This window comes from Wyeomyia smithii, chromosome 1, assembly GCF_029784165.1.
Source record: "Wyeomyia smithii strain HCP4-BCI-WySm-NY-G18 chromosome 1, ASM2978416v1, whole genome shotgun sequence".
NCBI classification, from domain to species: domain Eukaryota; kingdom Metazoa; phylum Arthropoda; class Insecta; order Diptera; family Culicidae; genus Wyeomyia; species Wyeomyia smithii.
In genome coordinates this window covers 175,978,484-175,999,324 of record NC_073694.1, presented here as the reverse complement: position 1 = coordinate 175,999,324, position 20,841 = coordinate 175,978,484, and the positions used below count along the sequence as shown (strand labels likewise).

The 20,841-nt window shown below is 37.6% G+C and overlaps 1 protein-coding gene across 4 annotated transcripts in view; it reads right to left on the bottom strand.

Annotated features, from left to right (window-relative positions):
- The window catches only part of LOC129732761 (uncharacterized), a 191,028-nt gene that overhangs the window by 70,395 nt on the left and 99,792 nt on the right, over positions 1 to 20,841 (bottom strand). For all 4 annotated transcript variants that reach the window (XM_055693990.1, XM_055693962.1, XM_055693971.1 and 1 more), the window contains exon 3: positions 104 to 200. In XM_055693990.1, the coding sequence (XP_055549965.1) occupies positions 104 to 200 (97 nt within the window). The remainder of the gene's footprint in view (positions 1 to 103; positions 201 to 20,841) is intronic.

The window sequence follows — 20,841 nt, the reverse complement described above, 5'->3', positions numbered from 1 at the left end:
TGTGTAATCTGTAAGTTTTTTTTGTGTTATTGCTTAATTACTTTGCTTAGCTGAAATCGAATCGAACGGGACGCCAGGGAGCATATGTTTCCAAACCACTTACCTTTTTTCGTTCGCTTCGAATACTTTTTCTCCTTCACAAGCGCTCGTCTCTCCTTCTCACTGGACGTCGTGTTCCTAGAGCTAATATCACTGTTATTCTGAAAAGAGGCAAACACGAAAAAAAGTTGTTTATTAGCCGAGGATTATTAGGGATATAATGTTGAGGATCTTTTTTTTTTGCTTGATAGATTTGCTGTAACCAATGCGAACTGCTTTAGCAGATATGTAATATGATTCCGCTTGACTTCATACGTTTCAGTTACAAGGTAATCAGCCTTTGTCCGAAGATCTTGCCATTCTGGTAATATCACAGAGTCGTACAATCAACACCTCTGAACACTGAACAGAATAGTGCTTCCGCTACCAAATCTCACTAATACTAGCTTGGCCGTGTAATCGTGTGAAATTGATTTGGCTTTGTTTACAATAGTATGTGAAAAATTTTGGCAAAAAATCGGGTTGTAATTTAACTCGTGACTTGTAGGTATCGTGCATTTCATAATCAATTCGACTATTTGTAACCACTTGAACTTGACAACTGACAGTTGATAATTTTTCCGGAGTTCGGAATATTTTTCTACAAATATATTTGCTCGGTAGCAAAGTTTGACCTAATTGTTTGTGTTAAGCAGGTATTAGACGAAGCAAATATTTACTATTTTGGTACGAATTTTAATTGGACAAAATAAAATTCGTACGAAAAATAGCAAATATTTGCTCCATGTAATACCTGCTTTAGTCACAATGTTTATTATTTGACAAAGATATTTATACTAAGTGTATAACATGCAGGAAAATAATGGTGTAATTGATTGGAGTAATTAGAATACAGGAATAATAGAGTAGCAATCGTAGACAGTTAATCATGCTCATGCTCATAAAAATGACGGGTTGCAATGACTGCTGACCTTCTATGGAGAATTTAATCTGAAACTATCGCTAGTTGTACCATTCATCTACCAATCCATGATACATCGATGAACGGCCCTCAAACAAAGTTTAGAAATCGATTTCACTAGAACCAGGAAATTAGAAAATTCACCTGACTTGCTGGAAACAACTAGTATTGCTAATGAGTTTCATCTTCCGGAACGAACGAGGCTCTGGTTAAGCTTTACAACTAGTCAATGATAAAAGCAAGTGTACAAAGCCTTCAGTCATTCCAGTGAGTCTTTCCGATATGACGACGAGCTACCGGTTTCTATGCTAGATGAATTGCACCTGGAAAACTACGAACGGAAGCGACACAAACGCAACTCTTTGTGCCCCCTTAGGGCTCAATTACAGGGCCGAGGGCGTGACCGATAGGGCACTAATTTCCGTCAACTTTTCGCTCCACTTTAAAGTGCGCTCGCAGACCGCAGATGGTGACGCTCTCAAGTAGAATGTGCCATTAGAAGAGCGGGCGCCGCTGGTAGGCCATTTCCCGCGCGCAATACCGAAATCCTGGTAGCGCCTAGGTACGAATTGTAAAAGGGGGGGGGGGGCATGCCGCGCCGCCCTCTGTACAGGTACATTTCGCTTATTATGGTGCATTACATGTACCTTTTTTCGCAATTAACTTCAATTTGTGTTTATGCAAATGAGCTTCCTACCCCTCCTTTCTCTTCCGTGGTTCAACGTCGAAAAACAGCTTCATGCAGCTAGCTCGCGAAACAAGTCGCGCGGCGGGGGAAGGACAAAAATCCCCAAAACGGAAACTAAGTACTGTGGTAGTTATTATTTGAAAATCGATGCGTACCCGGGGAGGTCAATGAACCATACGCGGATGGGATTTTTTGACCATCGACAAAATCACTGTGCGGGGGCTCGAGCATAATGTTGTACATCAGAGAGATGCGAAACAAAAACTGCAAGCCAATGGCAATCCTCTTTCACGTAGTTACGGACGCACACTCGACGGGGTAGAAAGGACCGACGACGACGAGAACGGCGAAGAGCGGCAAGTGAAAAGCGGCATCCGCGTTGTTTGAAGTGTGGTTCACCGATTCAGATGCAGAATTGGTGTTGTACGTGGGTATAGTAGCGCAATGCTAATGAGGCTCTTTCACTTCAATGCTGCAGGCTGCTGGCTGTGTGGTTCGGTGGTTTCTTAGGTTCCTGCTATTTATTGCATTATGTGCGCAATGTGTCGGAAAACATATAGTTCTATTGGCAGTCAGTTCGTGCAGGCAATGCTCCGTATGGCTGGCGCTCTCTATTAGCGTTTCTGTAGAATATTAAAAGCAGTAAAGCGGCCGCCGATAAGCCTGGGCAGGTTAAATAATGCGCGGAAAGCTTTTGGTGCCGGCGATAAACATAATACTGAAGCTGTTGAAGTTGTTTGACTAAAATTTCGCATAACAATTCTTACTATGAAGAGTTTTGTTTAGATATTAATATCATTGAAAAACAGTATGCATTTCTCAATTATACGTTTTTGTGCTGCTCTTATGAACCAGTTGATATAAAAAAACGTTGCAAAACACAATATATGGCCACGAAATAATTAATTGAAAATTTTAGGAATGTATACATACTGTTTCCACATGAATGCTTTGCTTTCCGAACGCAGACGTTCAAAAGGTATGCGTTATAAAAGCGAACCTTCAGTGGAGCAGGAATCTCGTAGACGACAGACTGGAAGAGAAAACAAAACATTTCTCTGCTGTTTTCTATTTGCAATGCTTTGGCAAGTGGTAACGACAACTAGTTCAAATGAACAATTTCGGGCCGCTAAGAAGTGCCATTGGTGTTGTCGGAATAGTGACACCCAGCAAGTGTGTTTTTTGGTAATAGAGATTTGCCATTCGCATATGACGGGGGCTAATTCTCCTTTTCTTGTTGTTTTTAGTAGTATATTCCTTTCACCGTATTTATCAAACGATTTCCCATGACGTATTGTTGCATAAATCTGACGATTTCATTTGTGTTACAGATTACTGGATAACTCAATCACGGCAACATACAAATTTTAATTTACATAATTAAAAAATGATCGCATTTAGTGAAAAACAATTTTTCTTTTAAGGATTTTTAGCGCCACTTTTTAGCCGCTTTGAATAAATGAATAATTTGAAAATTTACAACAGATAATGCATTGGAACTAGCAATCATTTTTGTCCCACCCTAAGTTGCAACGGAGTCCATCCTCTTTTTCGAATTCCCTCATTCTATCACCTACACACTTAACTGCGTAATGCTTTCTCGGTAAAGTAAAATACCGAACTGCTTGAAAATATTTTGGTTTACCGTTGTTCGGTAAAAAAATTACTGAGAAATCGGAAACATAACGTGTTTACCGCAATATCGTAAATTTGTTTACCGAAAAAATCCGTAAACCCAAAAACTTCCGAGTTCAGTAAACTAAAACACCGAATCTCGAAAACCAGACATTATTTAACCTAGATTTCGTCGAACAAAAACGCTCTTACCGAGATTCCTGAAAACTGAGCTGTCAAAATAACGCGTGTTTCACTAACAGTTTTTTCGTGTCCGGGTGTAGAAAAAAAGGAGCAGGTTTTGCGGCTAAATATTATTACATGAAGAATCTGCAATGATCTGATTAACTAAAACAGCGGTTCTCAACCTTGTTTTGTCCGCGTACCCCTTAGCGATATTTTTTATATCGATCGTACCCCCTGGCTAGGAATGTTCTCGAAAAGTGGTAGAGAGTAGTGGTACACACTACAAACTGCATCTCGAGCTCAGCTGAAAAACGAAATTCAGTTTCCATGTCTCATTTTATTTTCTACTTGCAGTAGACATGTTATCGACTCAAAATCATGATAATTTACTTAGAAAAATAATTCAGAAAATGTGCTACAATACAGGTATACCTCGATTTTAACGCACATTCTCGTTTTTTAAATGTGCGTAAAATCGAATTGTGCGTAAAATCGAAGCAAGATTTTCAATATTATTAATAACCCAAAAATAATTTTCGTAATCAGAAATTTGCAAATAAACATGTAATGGAACATCCAATTATTACGTAACGCCCAGAGAGGGGGTTGGAAAGTTTGTCAACCTATATAAAAAATTTTAAGGTCCGAAAAATAGTTACATAACTGGAAGGGGGGTCGAAGAAAATAATTATTTGCGTTACGTAATTACTAGACGTTTTCTACTGGGCCGTTTATGGCAAAGAACTCACTCAGAATATCTGGAAAATGACTGAAGGGATTGCATAAAACAATGAATATGGGTGCGTGTATATATGTGTATGTATGTGTATGTGACCCACACATTTTTACCTATACTAAAGCCGACTTCCATTGAAAAGATTCCATTTATCTTGCTTGAAATTTCATTCATGAATTGACTAGGTCGAGTTCCTCATGATGATAAAAATATTTTCAGAGCCAATACGGTTTGTTTTATCGATAAACTGTCTTCGGCAAAGTTGTAGTTATTAATTTCGTTTTTCAGAAAAAATAAACTCTGTAAAAAAAAATAAAAACAAAATTTTTTTGGTGTATATTTTTTGGTACTATCTTATTTTGAAAATTACTGTCAAAAATTTTGCCAAAGACATTATACCAGTCCAAGTCGTTTTGCCTTCAAAATTGTTTACTCTTTATGCAAAATTTCACATTTGCTGTTTCTTACTTGTAATTTTTTTCCCCTTGACCAGATAACTATAAATTTTCAGCTGTGCTTTGGTAGTTGTTATAAAAAAATATAATTGAGCTTTTTGAGATAATTAATTTTTTTGTTCACGATGTGTATCATTTTTGGGAAATACAAAATTATTATCTATAATTTTGCCGAAGACATTGTATCGATCGAATAAACCGTTCTGGCTTTAAAAATACTCGTAATCATCAAATAAATTAACCATTTTCACTAATTAGTATGTGAAAATGATTAATTTATTATATAACTCAAAGACGGCACAAGATATCGACCTCATTCCATTCACGTTTTTCGGTTGAGGACACAAGTAATCATATATCAGTTTTGAAAAAAATTCACAACTTTCGGTGTAAATACTGAAAATTTATAATATTGTATTTTGGCCTTCAGAATGACCACTATCATATGAGCATGAGCATGAGCATGATTGACCGCCCGCGGTTGCTACTCCGTTATTGCCAGATCAGCTGTAATTACACAGAGAACCAACAGATGATGCTTGGGACCAACATGCATCCTCAATGTGTAAAAACTGGTGACCTTAATCTTTATATTAGGCAATACCAGCGCCGGCCGCATCCGAATGCAGGTCAAAGAAGGAATTTGTATAGGAAAATGTTGACGTGATACTCGCTTTTTGGAAGCCGAGAACACCTCTGCACTTCCACGAGAAATCACTGGGATGTTGGAGAAAGGGCAAGGTACACAGCAGGGTTCGTTTTGGCAAACGATGCGCTGATTTCGAGTGTCGGGTTCTTTAGAACAAGTATCGCGCGAGCAAGTTCATTATATCCGTCACGATATTCATAATGCGATTCGAAGTCATTCAGTTTGACAATGTAACACCGCAACAATAAATCGTACGCAAGGATACTGGACCTTTGATCAAATTGGGACAACTTCAAATGATATGATATCTCCTCGTAAGGTGATCCTTTTTACACCGAAATCAGTTGCGCGTTGTTGACCTATATGTAGATAATTCGACCTCATGGAGGTACCGACGCGGAGTCTGTAGGGGTTCGGTCAACCGGACATTTTCTACCTAACAGATCGACCAACGACGTTTCTCGTATACACTTTGTCTGCTCTAAAAAACGATAAGATACCGCGAAAAACGCTTATTACGAAAACTAACCATGAGTATATTTCTAGCTAAACGTCGCGATCCTCTGCGTACGACGCACGCGATGTAGCCCATGCTATTCGTGGCAATCAGCTATTTGTCTATCCCGAGTCAATCCCAATCCCGAGAAGAAACGAACGCACGTCGGCCGTCGCGATTCTTGGGAAGGTATACATCGCGTTTTCGTTAATCGCGATATTTATCGACCGGACGAAATCTTCGGTTAAACAGTCACAGTGAGACATGAACAAGTATCTGGGTATACCCCTCGAAATCATTATATTCCGAAAACGTTCATATAAGTAAAATTCTCCCGAGCCGGAAACGCGGTTTACATCGAAACACTACGACATTTCACGCCGATTCTATCTTAGTTGTCGATGCGAATGTTGCCTATTAAATAGAAAAATTGGCAAAGTTTCATGCATACAAAGCCTTATTAATTTAAAAATGAAAATTTCCATATTGACCATCCATCGAGCTAATATAGTCTTAAGTTTGTTAACAAAATGCCGACCTAGTCATTATTGGAGCATAGTATACAAAACATAAGCAGCCCAAAAGCTAGAAAAATCGAAAAAGTGAAACATAAGATTTCATGTATTATCCACAACCATTGCTTTCGAGGTGAACACATGTTTGGCTGATAGAACCCTACTTGAAGCCTGACCGTGCAAAAACGTGGTAGATGACGGATTCGAGGCATACTATGCGTCATGTTGGCTCATTACTAAGTTGAGCTACTCATTACCTTGGGTGTGATCCTGTTGGAAAGATAGAAAAATGGCAAAGCTTGGTGTATCTAAAACATTAAGTGCAAACATCAGGTGTAGATGTACATACTAATCCAAAGTCTTAAAATTATTGATAAGACCAAACCAATAATGATTATTTCAGGCTGACTAAATAGTCATCAGATGTCAAACTCAACTTTGTTGAATTTTCTATTACCTGTCATGCGAGAGTCAGTGCGTTCAAAAATTCATTGCACACGACATATCAGTGAATACATATCAATTAATCTATTCCACCATAAATTCTAATAAACAATACTATTACACAAAACTACACGAGAAAAAGGCTCCAGAAAAACACCTTAATTGCACTCTGTTTTCAATTTGGACATTCAAAACTGTAACAGTTAAACATTCATGACGAGCACAATCAAAACGGCGTGCTACGTCGTTCCGCAAACTGGCAACTACGTGGTATTCGGTGGATCATCACATGATGTGAACCATATTCAAACGCGGACCATTTAGGAAAATAAATATAATACCAAACGCAAATCGTGTATGTCGTATCGAGCCCATTGATAAGTTAACTCACCTGACAATTCTTAGTGCTTTTACTTGTGGGAGAAAAAAGTAAAACATCATCGCACAATCTGGTTTGCAAACAAAAAAAACTACTCGCAGCCGAAAAGCTACCACACCTCGTGCACCCAACAGATCACACATTCACACTTCTGCCAAAGTCCAAAGCCCGCTAAAAACCACTACACACAGAGCCTATGCATTCTTGATACAAAAAAAAACATATACTCATCTGTTTTATTTTGGTTATGCCTATGCCAGCGAAACAAACGCCGACTAGCACAGCGCAACGCTACTCTCTCCGCTCTTCAGGTAGTGCAATTCTCTTCGATCACACCACCATGCACTCCATTTTCGCACGTTAATAATGAACCGCTAGTTAGCGCGACGCACGAAGTTGGCACTCACACTCACGCAACCTAACTTGCCTTACAATTTTCAGTTTGATTTCGTGGATAAATTATAACTTCCACTCAAGAAACACTGCGTTTTTCACAAAACCTTCACTTTTCTCACTTAGATGAAGCATCACAGATCACAACTTTACACTTTTTAACAAGTTTGGCCCCTAAAATCACTTATAAATCAATGACTTTAACGGATAGCTTTCGGGGCACGTATTATCAGTTCCCTTCAGAATGACCACTATCATATATAGTCAAAGTTCAAACGTTATGGAACGGTTTTCTACGTTATTTTGTCAACTCAATTTAGTCTTTTTTACGCGGTCCCTTACACATTGGGAACATATTCCCCGCGTAAAAAAACTTGACATATTTTAGGTGATTTCAGACCTCCGTGGATGAACTTTAATATAAATTCTCGAAAAATTATATGGACCGTAGACATCTTCCTATCTCTCCCTTTTTTTTTTTTTTCCTGTATGGACTTCCTCACTGCGACCAGAATCGTAGATCTATTGTGAGATATGCCCGGGTGTCTGCTGTATCCCGCACTTCTGTTAATAGCAATACCGCTATTGAGGGGTGGCATGCTTATTATTATTGTTCATCAGTGCTTGTGTGTAATGTGATACTCTTCCTTACACGCTTACTGTTCTACTATACCGATACTCGTTCCTCTTGCCAAATATTACCAATTATAATTCCCTGGAGAAGTTTCGTCGTGCGTCCTTCTGGCCAGTTTTATTGATAAAAGGGACTTATTTTTTGTTAAGAGGAAGTCACGCAAAGGTATTGTAGATTTCAGCGTAACGGAAGGGTAACTGGTGGGGAGCCTGAGAATAAACCCATGCTTAAGTCCTTTTTGACATCGGATGGCCTGATTCTACTAAGATTCGAACCCATGACCATCCGCTTGACAAAGCGGACTCTGTAACCTTGCGGCTACGCAGCTCTCTCCCATAAGTTTCCACGTGATAAATGGACAGCCCCCTATTTGTGAACGATGCCTAATTTATATAATCCTGCAATATGCACAATTCAAACAAAAAACATTTGAATTGAAAATGTGTTTGAAAAACGTGTGCATAAAATCGAGGTAAAATGTGCGTAAAATCGAAGTACGTAAAATCGAGGGTGCGTATAATCGAGGTATGCCTGTATTGTGAAAGTGAGGATTTACAAGGCTTATATTACAAGCCTTGTAAATCCTCACTTTCGAAAGGAAAAATTTTCACAGATATTTTCGAAAGAAAAAATTTTCACAGATATTTTCCAGTAGGGAAGCAAATACTTAGAAACCAATTAGCTAACTCATATGATCCTCATAAAATAGAGTATAAACTAAAAAGTAATGTGATATTAAGACAGTTTTGTTGAAAATAGGTTCAAAGGAGGCACCGTATGTAAAACAAGTTTTTTTTTGTAATTTTTCCTCATTTTCGACAATATGAAAAATATAAAGTTCTACGTTGTTCTGCTATGACACTATTATTGTGCTAAAATACAAGGTATTGGTTAGTACTAAACCAAAAATCAGCTGCTACTTGCGACTTACTGAGTAATTCGAGTTTTCACAACGATTGTTTTCATGTCAATTAATGTAAAAAATCGTTAATCAGCAGGGTCCGTATCGATGTTTTTCCTACAATAGACTGCTCAATGCCGGTGTATGCAACACGACCACAATCGTGTTCGGGGGTCTTCCAAAACTGACGTCCAGTAGCATGAAGACCCCTCAGAAATAATTATTAGTACTAGGAAACAGTTTACTAATGGATGAACAGTGTCTTAAACAAAAGTAAGCGTTTAGTATCTATGCCAAATGGAATAAAATATAACAAGAGGAGCTCTTAGAAAGGGAACATGACCAACTAATCTTTAATTGAACAATGTTCCTATTTGAAATATTTTGTCACAAACAATAACATTAAAATTATATTTTATATTCTTTCCCAAAAATGGTGACACATCATAGGTTGGCAAAAAATTATACAAAGGCAACTACAAACTTACAATAATTCATTTCATGATGACTCGGAAATTCGAATATATCTGAAATTGAAACATATATACTTAAGTCCCAGCTATGATTCATTGCTGAAATTTTGGGTTTATGGATAATGAAAATAATTTTATCTTGTTAACGGTCCGTCCTACAGTTGTTATATGTTCGACAACTTTATGTCAATTGATGATATGAGCAACTTTACCGAAGAAACAAAAAAGATAGATGTCAGCGCCATCTGTAGAAAAAAATTAAAGCTGCCTGAATACATTTTTAAAAAAGATGTTTTTATGGTGAACAACATTGCCGAAGACATGAACACTGTGGAAACAACTGATAAGAAGTTATGAGGTTTTGTCGCGCCAACGGACCAATTTGCCCCACTGTGCGAGGTCAGCATTTCAGCAATAACATTACTGACATCTCGACACAAATTTTACTCATTGCCGTGTTTCGACAACACAACTGCCATTCTCATAAACGACTTGCCGCCAATTTTTTTAGTGCAAATTTGTGCGTGTTACGGGCGAGCAAACAGGAAGCAGATAAAAATTCGGCTGAAATTTGTCCAAACTACAGGTGTCAACAATCAGGCAGCCTAAAAAATGTTGTACAGATTCGTAAAAGTGGCTGGTACTCGAAAAAGTGTAGTTTAAAATCGTGTAAATGCAATATTATTATAATCGTTTTAAGGCAAAGCATTAGACGTAGTTTCAGACTAAATGTTTTGCAGTAGAGCATGACGACCAAGATAAAGACAAACATTTAAAACTCAATATGAATAAATTTATTTACTTCCTAGATATTATCGACCGTACAATTGATCTCTTGGAAGAAATTTTCAGCGAAATTGTTCTCTGCGGTTGGACTACACCTAAAAAAACGGCTCTTTACTGTGCTGAAACATTCAGCTTATGTAACCGAAAAAGCGTTAAACTGGTTTGCCGCCTCTCAGCAGGATTTGCCGAAAGCACAGTAAAATGTGTACCGCGATTTTCGGCATGAAACGACATCTGTCAAATATTCAGCCGAGATGGTTGCCGAGGACTCGGCTGTCCAAATCTCGGCAAAAACGATTCAGAGATTCGGCGAAATTTTCTAAGTGTGTAGATCATGTTGTGTTGTATTGATTGCTGCAGTCATCCAATCATTAAAAAACGAGAGAAAAGAAAGAGAATTATTACTGAAAAATACCGCCCCAGGCCATCGTATTGATTAACCCTAATCGATTTTGTACTCTAACTTATTGCAATAAAATCCATTGACATCTCGTAGTTCAACGTTAACCTTGCGGTCGAGTCGCATACATAACCATTTTAGTTTTTTATGTAGAATTGACCCACTTCTCAGCAATTGCTAAGAATATTTTACCTACCCCTGGCTATCTTCATACCGTGAGGGGTTAGGCTCTGAGGGGTTTTTAAATAATTACGTAAAGTGCTCCCAGTGAGAATGATTCTCTTTCAAGGGAGCACAAACAAAGTTACTCTAACAATTTTCTTAGGGCAACAGAGAGGAGGAAAAATTAACTATTTGTTCTTCAAGTGAATATTGTTTCCTTCGAAAGAAACACATTAAAAACATTCATTGAGAATTAAAAATTATGTTATAACTATTGCTTTCTAGCGGTAAATTAGAGAGAGAGAGAGAATGTCAAAAAAGAGATAACCGCTCTATCTGATTAATAGATGCGAAATTTGCTCTTGCAAGTATTGTATCATTTTATTTTTAAAATACTACAAGGTATACAGCCCTGAGGTTGTATGAAATGGTGACGTAGGACTAAACACTGTAATTAGGGTTTTTTGTTACAAAATATACAGAGTCTGCTGACAGAATCAATGTGTTTGCTCAGCGACTGTACGTATTTTTATATTTAGCTTCCGCTCGTTTATATTTGGAGATATTATGCCTGTAGTATTTTTTGTGCTAACAACATGTATGTGACAAGGCAAAAGCATATCGTGCTTGTTGAAGAAGCACCAAGAATTTCTCGTAATGCATCAAAGTCAGAATTAACTCTATATCCTCAAAAACCAAATCCAATTATACTTGGGTTATCATAATGAATGGTTTTGTCTCTCTGATTAAATCAAATCTATAATATGGATCTTACTTTCAAAATAATATGGAAGCCCTCACAGAGGTTTATAAATTGACAAACATAAGAAGATATGTTAAACACAATTATTAACAAGTTTCAACAAAAAATTGTAGCAATCAACAATTTCATTTTTGTTTTTTTTTTTTTGCTTGACAATTTTCTTCATTTGTCTACAACTACATTCGCTGTATTACGAAGACAGCTTATATACGTTTATTATAGTAAAGCTTAGAATAATGATACATAATATAACAGTCTTGAAATGTAAAAAGAGATTCTGAATGAATCTTAGTAAATAAACCAAAAATTCACAAGCATTCGCAGGCTCTTACTCTTCTATAAATGTGTATATTTGGGATTTCACTCTTTCGATACTATCTGGTCACAATAATTTAGTGAATATCGAAGATAGAATTAAATAAATAAAAAGCAAAGCAAAGCCTTGGTGCTACATTCCGTATCGGAACTCGACCTTCTGTTTATTATACGCAGACTTCGCAGCCAACTGGTAAGTGTACAGGACAATTGCGGGGCTAGCGCTACGATCCTACTGACACTAACAGTCTCTCCCGAGCCGAGACTCGAACCTACGACGACTGGCTTGTTAGGCCAGCATCGTACCTCGAGACCAGCTGGGAGAAAATTAAATTATTATTCGTTGCAAAAATTTACAATTCTCGTTGGGTAATTTATGGTAATAATATTTATGAGATAAATTTTCAATCACCACCAACAGCAGCATTGCAGTTTTTCCTCGATTGCACACGTATAGAAATGTACCAACGAAAGTGTACCACTGCAAAATGAATAGTACCGCTGAAGTACGAATAGAACTGTACTGTTGCAATCATAGACGAAGAGAAACCTGCGGTTCTTTACTCCACTGGTTCTGTTCCTTTACCGGCATGTTTTTTTTCTAGACATCAGTTTTTATTAGGTTCTGAAGGCAGGTTTAGAAATTGTTGAAGAATGGGGATTGTTTCAAAAGAATGGGGATTGTTTCAAACTTGTTGGAAAACTTTTACCTTCGAGACATCATATTAGTCCAAGCTCATAGAAGCAAAAATAAATTGACCTATTGGAACGGGGAGACTTTGTCAATTTTTATTTTGATATTGATACAGAGAATATCACAGGAAAAGGATATGGTGTCCATTCACGTCGTCTGTGCTAGGAATGCTAGCATGTGATTGGTTCATTATTCGCGTAAATTTGTCATTGAAACTTTTTATGAATTTTACCGCTTAGCAATGAAATTAGCGTGATAACTAGCATATTACAAAATTGTTCTACATTTTATCTCTAACACATTTCCAATTTTACAGAATGCATCCCAGTATAGTAAACAAAGACGTAGTCCCACGTCAAAACAAGCTCAAGCAAACAAGTTATTTGCTGAAGGGCTCTTGGTAAGTTATTGTATTTTGTAGGTCCAATAAAAGAAATCCTGTTTTAACCAAAATTGAATGTGCATGGGATCTTTCGCCTGGTATTGTGAATCCGGGATGGCATGTTGACATTATGCAACTGCTGTGGATTGTGTAAGCAGTTATGAATCAGAACCAAAATTTGTTCTTCACATAGCCCGAGGTTTGGTAGTATTTTATGGGAAAAGTCAGTGTACAGTCGTACTGATGGGTATAAGAAAGGTAATTCTATGTGGCATCCCAAGAAAAAGTGGAGTCGAGGTGGATTCCTTAATATTTGTAGGACTCAGCTTTTTCAATTATGTCAGCATTGATAGTTAATGTTGGTACTTGAGAAAGAGTTCTCCTTGGTGATCGAAAAATCTGAGATTTAGTTTTCTGCAAGTTCAGAGACAGGAAATTATTAAAGAAGAAATCTATTAACAGTTGTAAATCTTGCTTCATGTTTGCAGTTACATTACACTGAATTCTGTTTTACGCGACTTTTATTTTACGTGATTTTATTTTACACGAATTTTTTACGCGATTTTCTCGAAATTACGCGATTTTTTTACGCGATTTTCTTGAAATTACGCGATATGTGACATGGGAAATATTGTTTATCAGCCAAGATGTAACACACACAAACATACACATATATACACATACATACACACACACTTACCACATAAAGAAAGATTTTGAAAATGTTCAAAATTACGCGATTTTTTTTTACGCGATTCTTTTTTTGCGCGCACGCATCAATCGCGTAAAAAGAGAATCCAGTGTATTTAAATTGACATGAGGGTAAAAAATAGCCGTATCGTCAGCAAATAATCTAGGAGTCCCTGCCAGGTTGATTTTACTGATATCGTTGATGTAGAGAAGAAAAGTAAAGGGCCAATGTTGCTCCCCTGTGGGACTCCACTACTAATGCCTTTGCCTGGATGCCTGGAGCTACTTCACAGTTCAATTTAATTAGTTGACAGCGTTAATTTTGAATTGTTGGAAGTTTTTCCTAGTATTGCATTAATGTTTTTCCATAGTTTGGAATGCAGTGTCTTGTTAAGTAGGTTTCAAAAACATTTTTTGGCTTGTTTTCCAGCGACATCTAATTTTTTTGGACACATGTTTCAACAGTTCCAATGCTCGCGTGTTGTTGGGATCTCTGCGACATTTTTCAAGATACGTGTTCTTGATCTTTATTTTAGTCCACAAGTTAAAGTTCATCCACACGCAAAAGTTGAAGTCTACGTAGTTTACAACTTTTTTCGTAAAAATGTTATACCTCGAGATTGGTTCATATTACCTCGGGATGATAGCTGTTTCTTATGTGAAATTTTCCAAGGAACACGATAAAATTATCAAAGTTAAAATAAAAATGGCTGCATTTGTCGAAAAATGGAAATTTAGTTTTCAAATACAAAAATAATTTATCTGGCAACACTTCCGGTCAAAGCTTATATTTTTTCTGGATTCCTTGGTTTATTTTCTTCAAAAATCTTCTATCAGTATTTTTTGGACATCTTACGACTATGAATTGTAACAAAAAGAAAAAAAGGGATTTTGAACAAAAATCACAGGAGGGTTGTGAGCAAAGCCACGACCGCTATCGATGCTGAGATCCGCTGCAACTAGTGCGCTATCCATTGCTATGCCAAAGCTGTGGCCGCTATCCGCTATCGCTGGTATCCACTGCACTGCTACTGTTGCTGCTAGGGAGGACTGCTGTTGTCGCTGTCTAGAACTATTAGGAGTAGTGCTGGGACTATCCGGATTGAACTATCCGGATATCCGACCTCGGATATCGGAAAAAAACTCAAAATCCGAATCAATCGGATATCCGGATATTATCCGACAGGATATCCGGGTTTTCGGATAGTCGGATATCCGGGTATTCGGATATTGTATTCGAACATAGTTTAATGAGAATTATGTAAATAAATACTAACGAGGGGATGAGGGATTGTGGGAAAAGGCATTTTTCGCGTTACATTTCATTCGAACGGGCCTAAAAGCTAGAAAAAAATTCCGGATATCCGGATAGTATATCCGGATATCCGACTATTCGATTATCCGTATCCGGATATCTGGACACCCGAATAGTATTCGTTCACACATCCGTGATCCGAGCTTCGGATAACCGGATCACGAATATATCCGGTTAAAAGTCCCAGCACTAATTAGGAGGGGCTTCGGCTGAAACAGACGTTTGACAAGGCTTGACTATTTTCATTTCACATCCATCATTTCATTAGATTTTCATTTCACATCCCTATGTATCCGAACTTCCTGAGAGAAGTATTCTACTTCAAAAATGCGTGACATTGCAATAAACAGAGGGGTCCCACAGAGCGGGGGTATTCCAATCGACACCAAATTTGGGATTTTTCCAAAGTGACAGTAGATGAATAATTCCCCCAACTTTGAGCAAAATCTGTGATGGTCGTGTCCATGTGGCATGTACACTTCGTATGGAATGACCCATATGTGGAATAATTGTGATCTCAAATCAATTAGACTAAGTACGCTTTTTATACTAATATTAAAAAAAGTCCCACAATGTAAATCTCACAATTTTTGTTCTCACATAGAAACATTGCCTTCGACAAACGGCCAGCAGGAGTGAACATGTTTGCTAACGAGAAGGAATAAAATATCAGTCTCTTGCCGTCACATCCAGAGCTATGTCTGTTTGTCCGACAGACAGCGATGACGGTGTCGCTTTCGTACGCGGTAAATACGTGACGCTTCATAGCGCTGCATAGTTTATGGCAGCCACATTGAAATTCCCTGCTACTGACCGGATTTTGCCAGGAAAAGAAAAAATCCTATTGGAACATTCTGGCTCGTTACTTTTCGGTATTTGGAGTATGCAAATCCTGTCACAGACGCTGCCGTTGTCGGCAACATCGTCAAGTTTCCGGAGCGGACAAAGCCCACTCCAGCTGCCTCCGGGAAGTAGTCCAACCGCAACGGTTGCACGAATCATACGGAAAAAAATGTATCGTCTCACAGCAACATGGTTGAGGAACGTGCTGAAACTTTATATCCTCTGATTTAATAGAGTCACTCCTTGGCCTCATGATATTGCAACTGGCTGCGAGGTTGGGATGGTTAGATTCGTTGGAAATCGGGGTGAAATGTATGACCGCAGTTGTACTGGAGCATCTCTAGTGTGACTCCACCCACGCCACACGTCGTAGAACGCCGTTGCAGGATCCGAAAGCAAGCTGTGGTTGATTGTCACTTAATTGGGTTTGTTACACGGTTAATCAATTTACACTCTCCTCGCTTGTTGATTCCCGTCCGAGGGGTACATTCCAACAAGAGCGCGGTATTGAGGCGATTCCATAGGAAACCATGCATGGGGGCCACTGGATGTCATTAGAAGACAATAGGCTTATTATGTTATCCTTTCGCAGCTAGTCAAACTGCTGCACGGGCTATCGTGGATGTTTCGGGTTGCTGATAGATTCCACAATTTTGAAGTTATGTTAAAAATTATGATTGGCCATGACAAAAAATTCGTTGTGATAAATTGTTTTTTAGTTGTATTACACTGATCAACACAGAGCTCCAGAGCTCAAACTGAAAAAAAGATTTTTCTTTTTTTAGTTTCTGTAAATGTTTGTGCCTCCAGCAAGCTCTTTAATTATTATATTAACAGTAATACTTACTATAGTAATACTAAAAATCTTAACTTTTTTCCATTGATTCAAGCTAATATATTTTTAGGCGTCTTATTATTTACAAAATATTCAAATCTCAAAAGCCATCATTATGTTTATCGTCTAAAAGCAAACGTCAAACATGTGGTAGTTTTTTAGAACACCCACTGCTCACTATTCAGATCGTCAGGAACCAGAACCGAAACTACTTCTTACTAGTGGTGTCCAGCACAACAGTTGAATCCTTTCGCATAAGCTGGCAATCGAAAACTTACCATCATCGTTTCAAGATTTACCTGGGAAATTCACCGGCATGTCCACGGAACATTCTCCACTTTATTGCAACTTTCTGCAACGGCTGTTACTGTTATTATCGAGTCCAAGTTGAAAACAGATGATAAAGTATTTCATGGAAACAGGCTTACAGTAAACCGCTTATTTTCGTTGTCCGTAGTTGTTTGTTCCTAGCTGGAAGTGCAGCTAGTGACTGCAAAGCTTTGTAAAGGGGAGGCGGAGGGAGCACTGGACTTCAACTATTTTGTGCTTAATTATATCGAAGATGTTTGATGTGTGAACAAGATTAGGTAACCCAAAAACTTCTTCCAGTTTTTCTTGTATTAAGTAGAATCCGGATTCTTTTGTGCAGTGCAGTACTGTCGACCGTTTCGGATTGATTCACGAACTAGCGTGGAATGACTCTGCTTTTAAATATCGCCCTCGCCAGCTTACTTTGAAAAGGAAATTTTTATAATCTACTTAAAGTTTCTCGATGCCCATGCTCGTCTTCGCTTCGTGGGGCAAATATTACGCAAAGTGATTAACAACTGCAGCAGCTTAGTCTGTCGTAAAAAGTTTTTTATTTTGCACAGAAAAGTTGACTGCGTCAGTACAGTACTTTGTCGGTTAGGAAGCACATTATCACTAAGTGGACATTCTCTTTAGCTTATTAATCCGAAACATAATCTAATTTTGTGAAACATTACCAGTTCTGGCAATCGTTTGATGGGGGGAAGACAACCTGGTCACTTCTTCTGTTAGCGGTTTGCAATGATAATGATTAAATGAGTCAGCGATTACCCATACTCAGGTGTTTTTCCTAATATAGCACCTCAGGTAGCTAACACAATTAAACTGCTACATAATATCCGTTTATTAACATTTCACTGGTATTAACTTGGTCATACAATAAAATCGTCATAAAAAAACACTAATAAATAAGGTAGTAATGATCAAAAGTTCTCTTGCACTGTTGAAAGCAATAAAACGAGTTCCACTCGAAGAAGCAAGCTGAACTCAGGCATGCGTAAGCTGCCATTAATAGCTTTTCTTTACGGAACTCAGAACGCCAACTTCGGAATAACGCTTTGCTCGCGATCCAATGCAAGTACCTTCCGGTAGGTGATTCTCACACCTTCCGGCGGATGTGTGTGCATTTGCTTTAGCATTTGTACCGTGCTTGTGCCATTCCTGCTAACCTAACCAGCTTCAACCGACAATAAGTCTTCTCGAGGGGCAGAAAATAAAGCTTACAGGCATTATGACCCCTCCGTTCGTGGCCTATTTCTTTTTCCCACACTCCCCGGGCACCGGCACCGCACCACCGGTTGCACGATCGCACATCTCCATGGAAGGTTGGGCTTGTTTTTATTTTTTCACCTTTTCACTGCGACCGCACTCACTGTTTTTAATGGCGGGAGGTTTAATTTTATGAACCTGATGGAGTTGGCCTAAGAACAAATGCCAGTTCGCTTCTGGATGACTGAATTAAACTTTTCAAGTCGGAATTATGTTTGGCTGGGTGCCAACTAGACTGTATTCGCTGTATTTTTCTGTCGTTTGGTCGTTTATGGTTACAATTTTGTGGTCGGGGAAATAGCTTCAAAAGATTTTATGTTTACTGTTTGTTTAGAGTTTTTCACTGGTTACACGACTGCTGTAATTATTTGCTCTTTCACTTCGAATGTTTTGGCAATGGAATTCCACTGACATTGTGACTTTTCACTTCACTTCACATGATTTAAATGGTCGCGACCTATAAATTGTGGTTTCAAATCATTATTCTACATATGATCCTTGTTTTTTTTTTCAAAGGTGTCGAAAAATTAAATACAACAAATTTTTTACTAAAGCCGCTTTAAAAAAACGACTCTTGAGTGAGAGATCCAACATACTCTTCCCTGTGTGAAGGCAGAAAGAAGTAAGAAAAAGAGAATAAGCACGAGAGTATAGGTGCTGTCACTCTGAGAAATTTATAAACAAGAAGCTTTGCAAAAAAGTGTGCGACGAGTTCCTCGATTTCACATGGAAAAGAGTTAAAAGTTTCGAGTTGATAAAAATAAGCTGATCAAAATGTTGTACTATTACAGCACTTCACACACGCTAATAACGCTAATGAAATTGAAGTAATAATGAGGGTGGTGTTCAGTTGAAGATGTTGGTTTGATAAACTAATGCAGCAACAAATGATGAACTGTTGAAAATGAATGAATTATGAAGATCTCAAGCTTATACTGGTTTCCAACGATGAGATAATCACTAGCCCATCATTGCGGACCATAATGGGATGACCCCAAGCAGCACGGATTGTTGCAAGCAGCGTGCGTATACGATATAATAGTTCGAATCCTTCAGATTAACTCATCTGTAACATAACCTAATTGATTGGATGCAACTGTGTAAACCTATCAAATCTGATATCCAGAGAAAGGCTCATTACAAAACATTTCACGTAAAAATGTGGAGTAAGGAGAGCGATGCTTAGGTGATAACCACGTATCAAGCAATACTTACGTACTTTATTATTGAAAAAAAAAAAAAAAAAGCCGCAGCATATTTACCATTTCAATGCACACGCGAGCTCAAAAATTATTTTAAAGGTGATTTACAAAAACTCACCAGAAATCGTTCGAAATTTTTCATAATCGGCGATTTTAACGCTAAACATCGTTCATGGAATAATTCTCAAAGTAATTCCAATGGCAAAATTTTATTCAATGATTGTTCTTCAGGATACTATTCTATTTTGTCTCCGAATAGTCCTACATGCTTTTCTTCTGTAAGAAACCCTTCAACAATTGATTTGGTGCTAACAGATCAAAATCATGTATGTAGTGATTTGATCACACATGCTGACTTTGATTCTGACCATCTTCCAATAACTTTTTCTTCATCACATGAATCAGTTTTGAACCCTATGAGCTCTGTTTTTAATTATAACAAGGCTAATTGGGAAAGATACAAAACTCATATTGAAAGAAATTTCAATAATGAGCTTGATTTGCAAAACGAAGTGAATATTGATTCCGCTTTGGAAGCATTAAAATGTGCAATTGTTGATGCCAGGAATTATTCTGTTCCAAAGGCTCAAGTGAAATTTGATTCATCAATAATTGACGAAAATCTTCAACTTCTAATTCGTTTGAAAAATGTCCGCAGACGTCAATATCAACGTTCTCGTGACCCTGTTTTTAAAACTATTTATAAAGATTTACAGAAAGAGATTAAACATAGATTAAACAAACACGTCTTCTGAGAAATCAAAATTTTGAGACTAAAGTTGAAAAATTGAAACCATATTCAAAACCATTTTGGAAGCTGTCGAAGATTCTTAAGAAACCTTCAAAGCCTATTCCAGTTTTAAAAGATGGTGAACGTTTTCTTGTATCCAATGAACAAAAGGCTCAAAGACTTGCTCAGCAGTTTGAGAATGTTCATAACTCAAATTTGAATTTTGTGAGTCCAATTGAAAATATAGTCACACGTCAATTTGATTTAATTTCTTCCCAGAATTTTTTACCTGCAGAAATAATTGAAACTAACTTGAATGAGATTAAATCAATTATTAAAAATTTCAAAAATATAAAAGCACCTGGTGACGATGGAATCTTTAATATACTAATCAAATATCTCCCTGAGAGCACAATGGAATTTTTAGTGAAAATTTTCAATTGCTGCTTCAAAATTGCATATTTTCCCAAATTATGGAAAAATGCAAAAATTACTTCCATTTTAAAACCAAATAAGAACCCAGCTGAAGTTTCAAGTTATCGATCAATCAGTTTGCTTTCTTCAATAAGTAAACTGTTTGAGA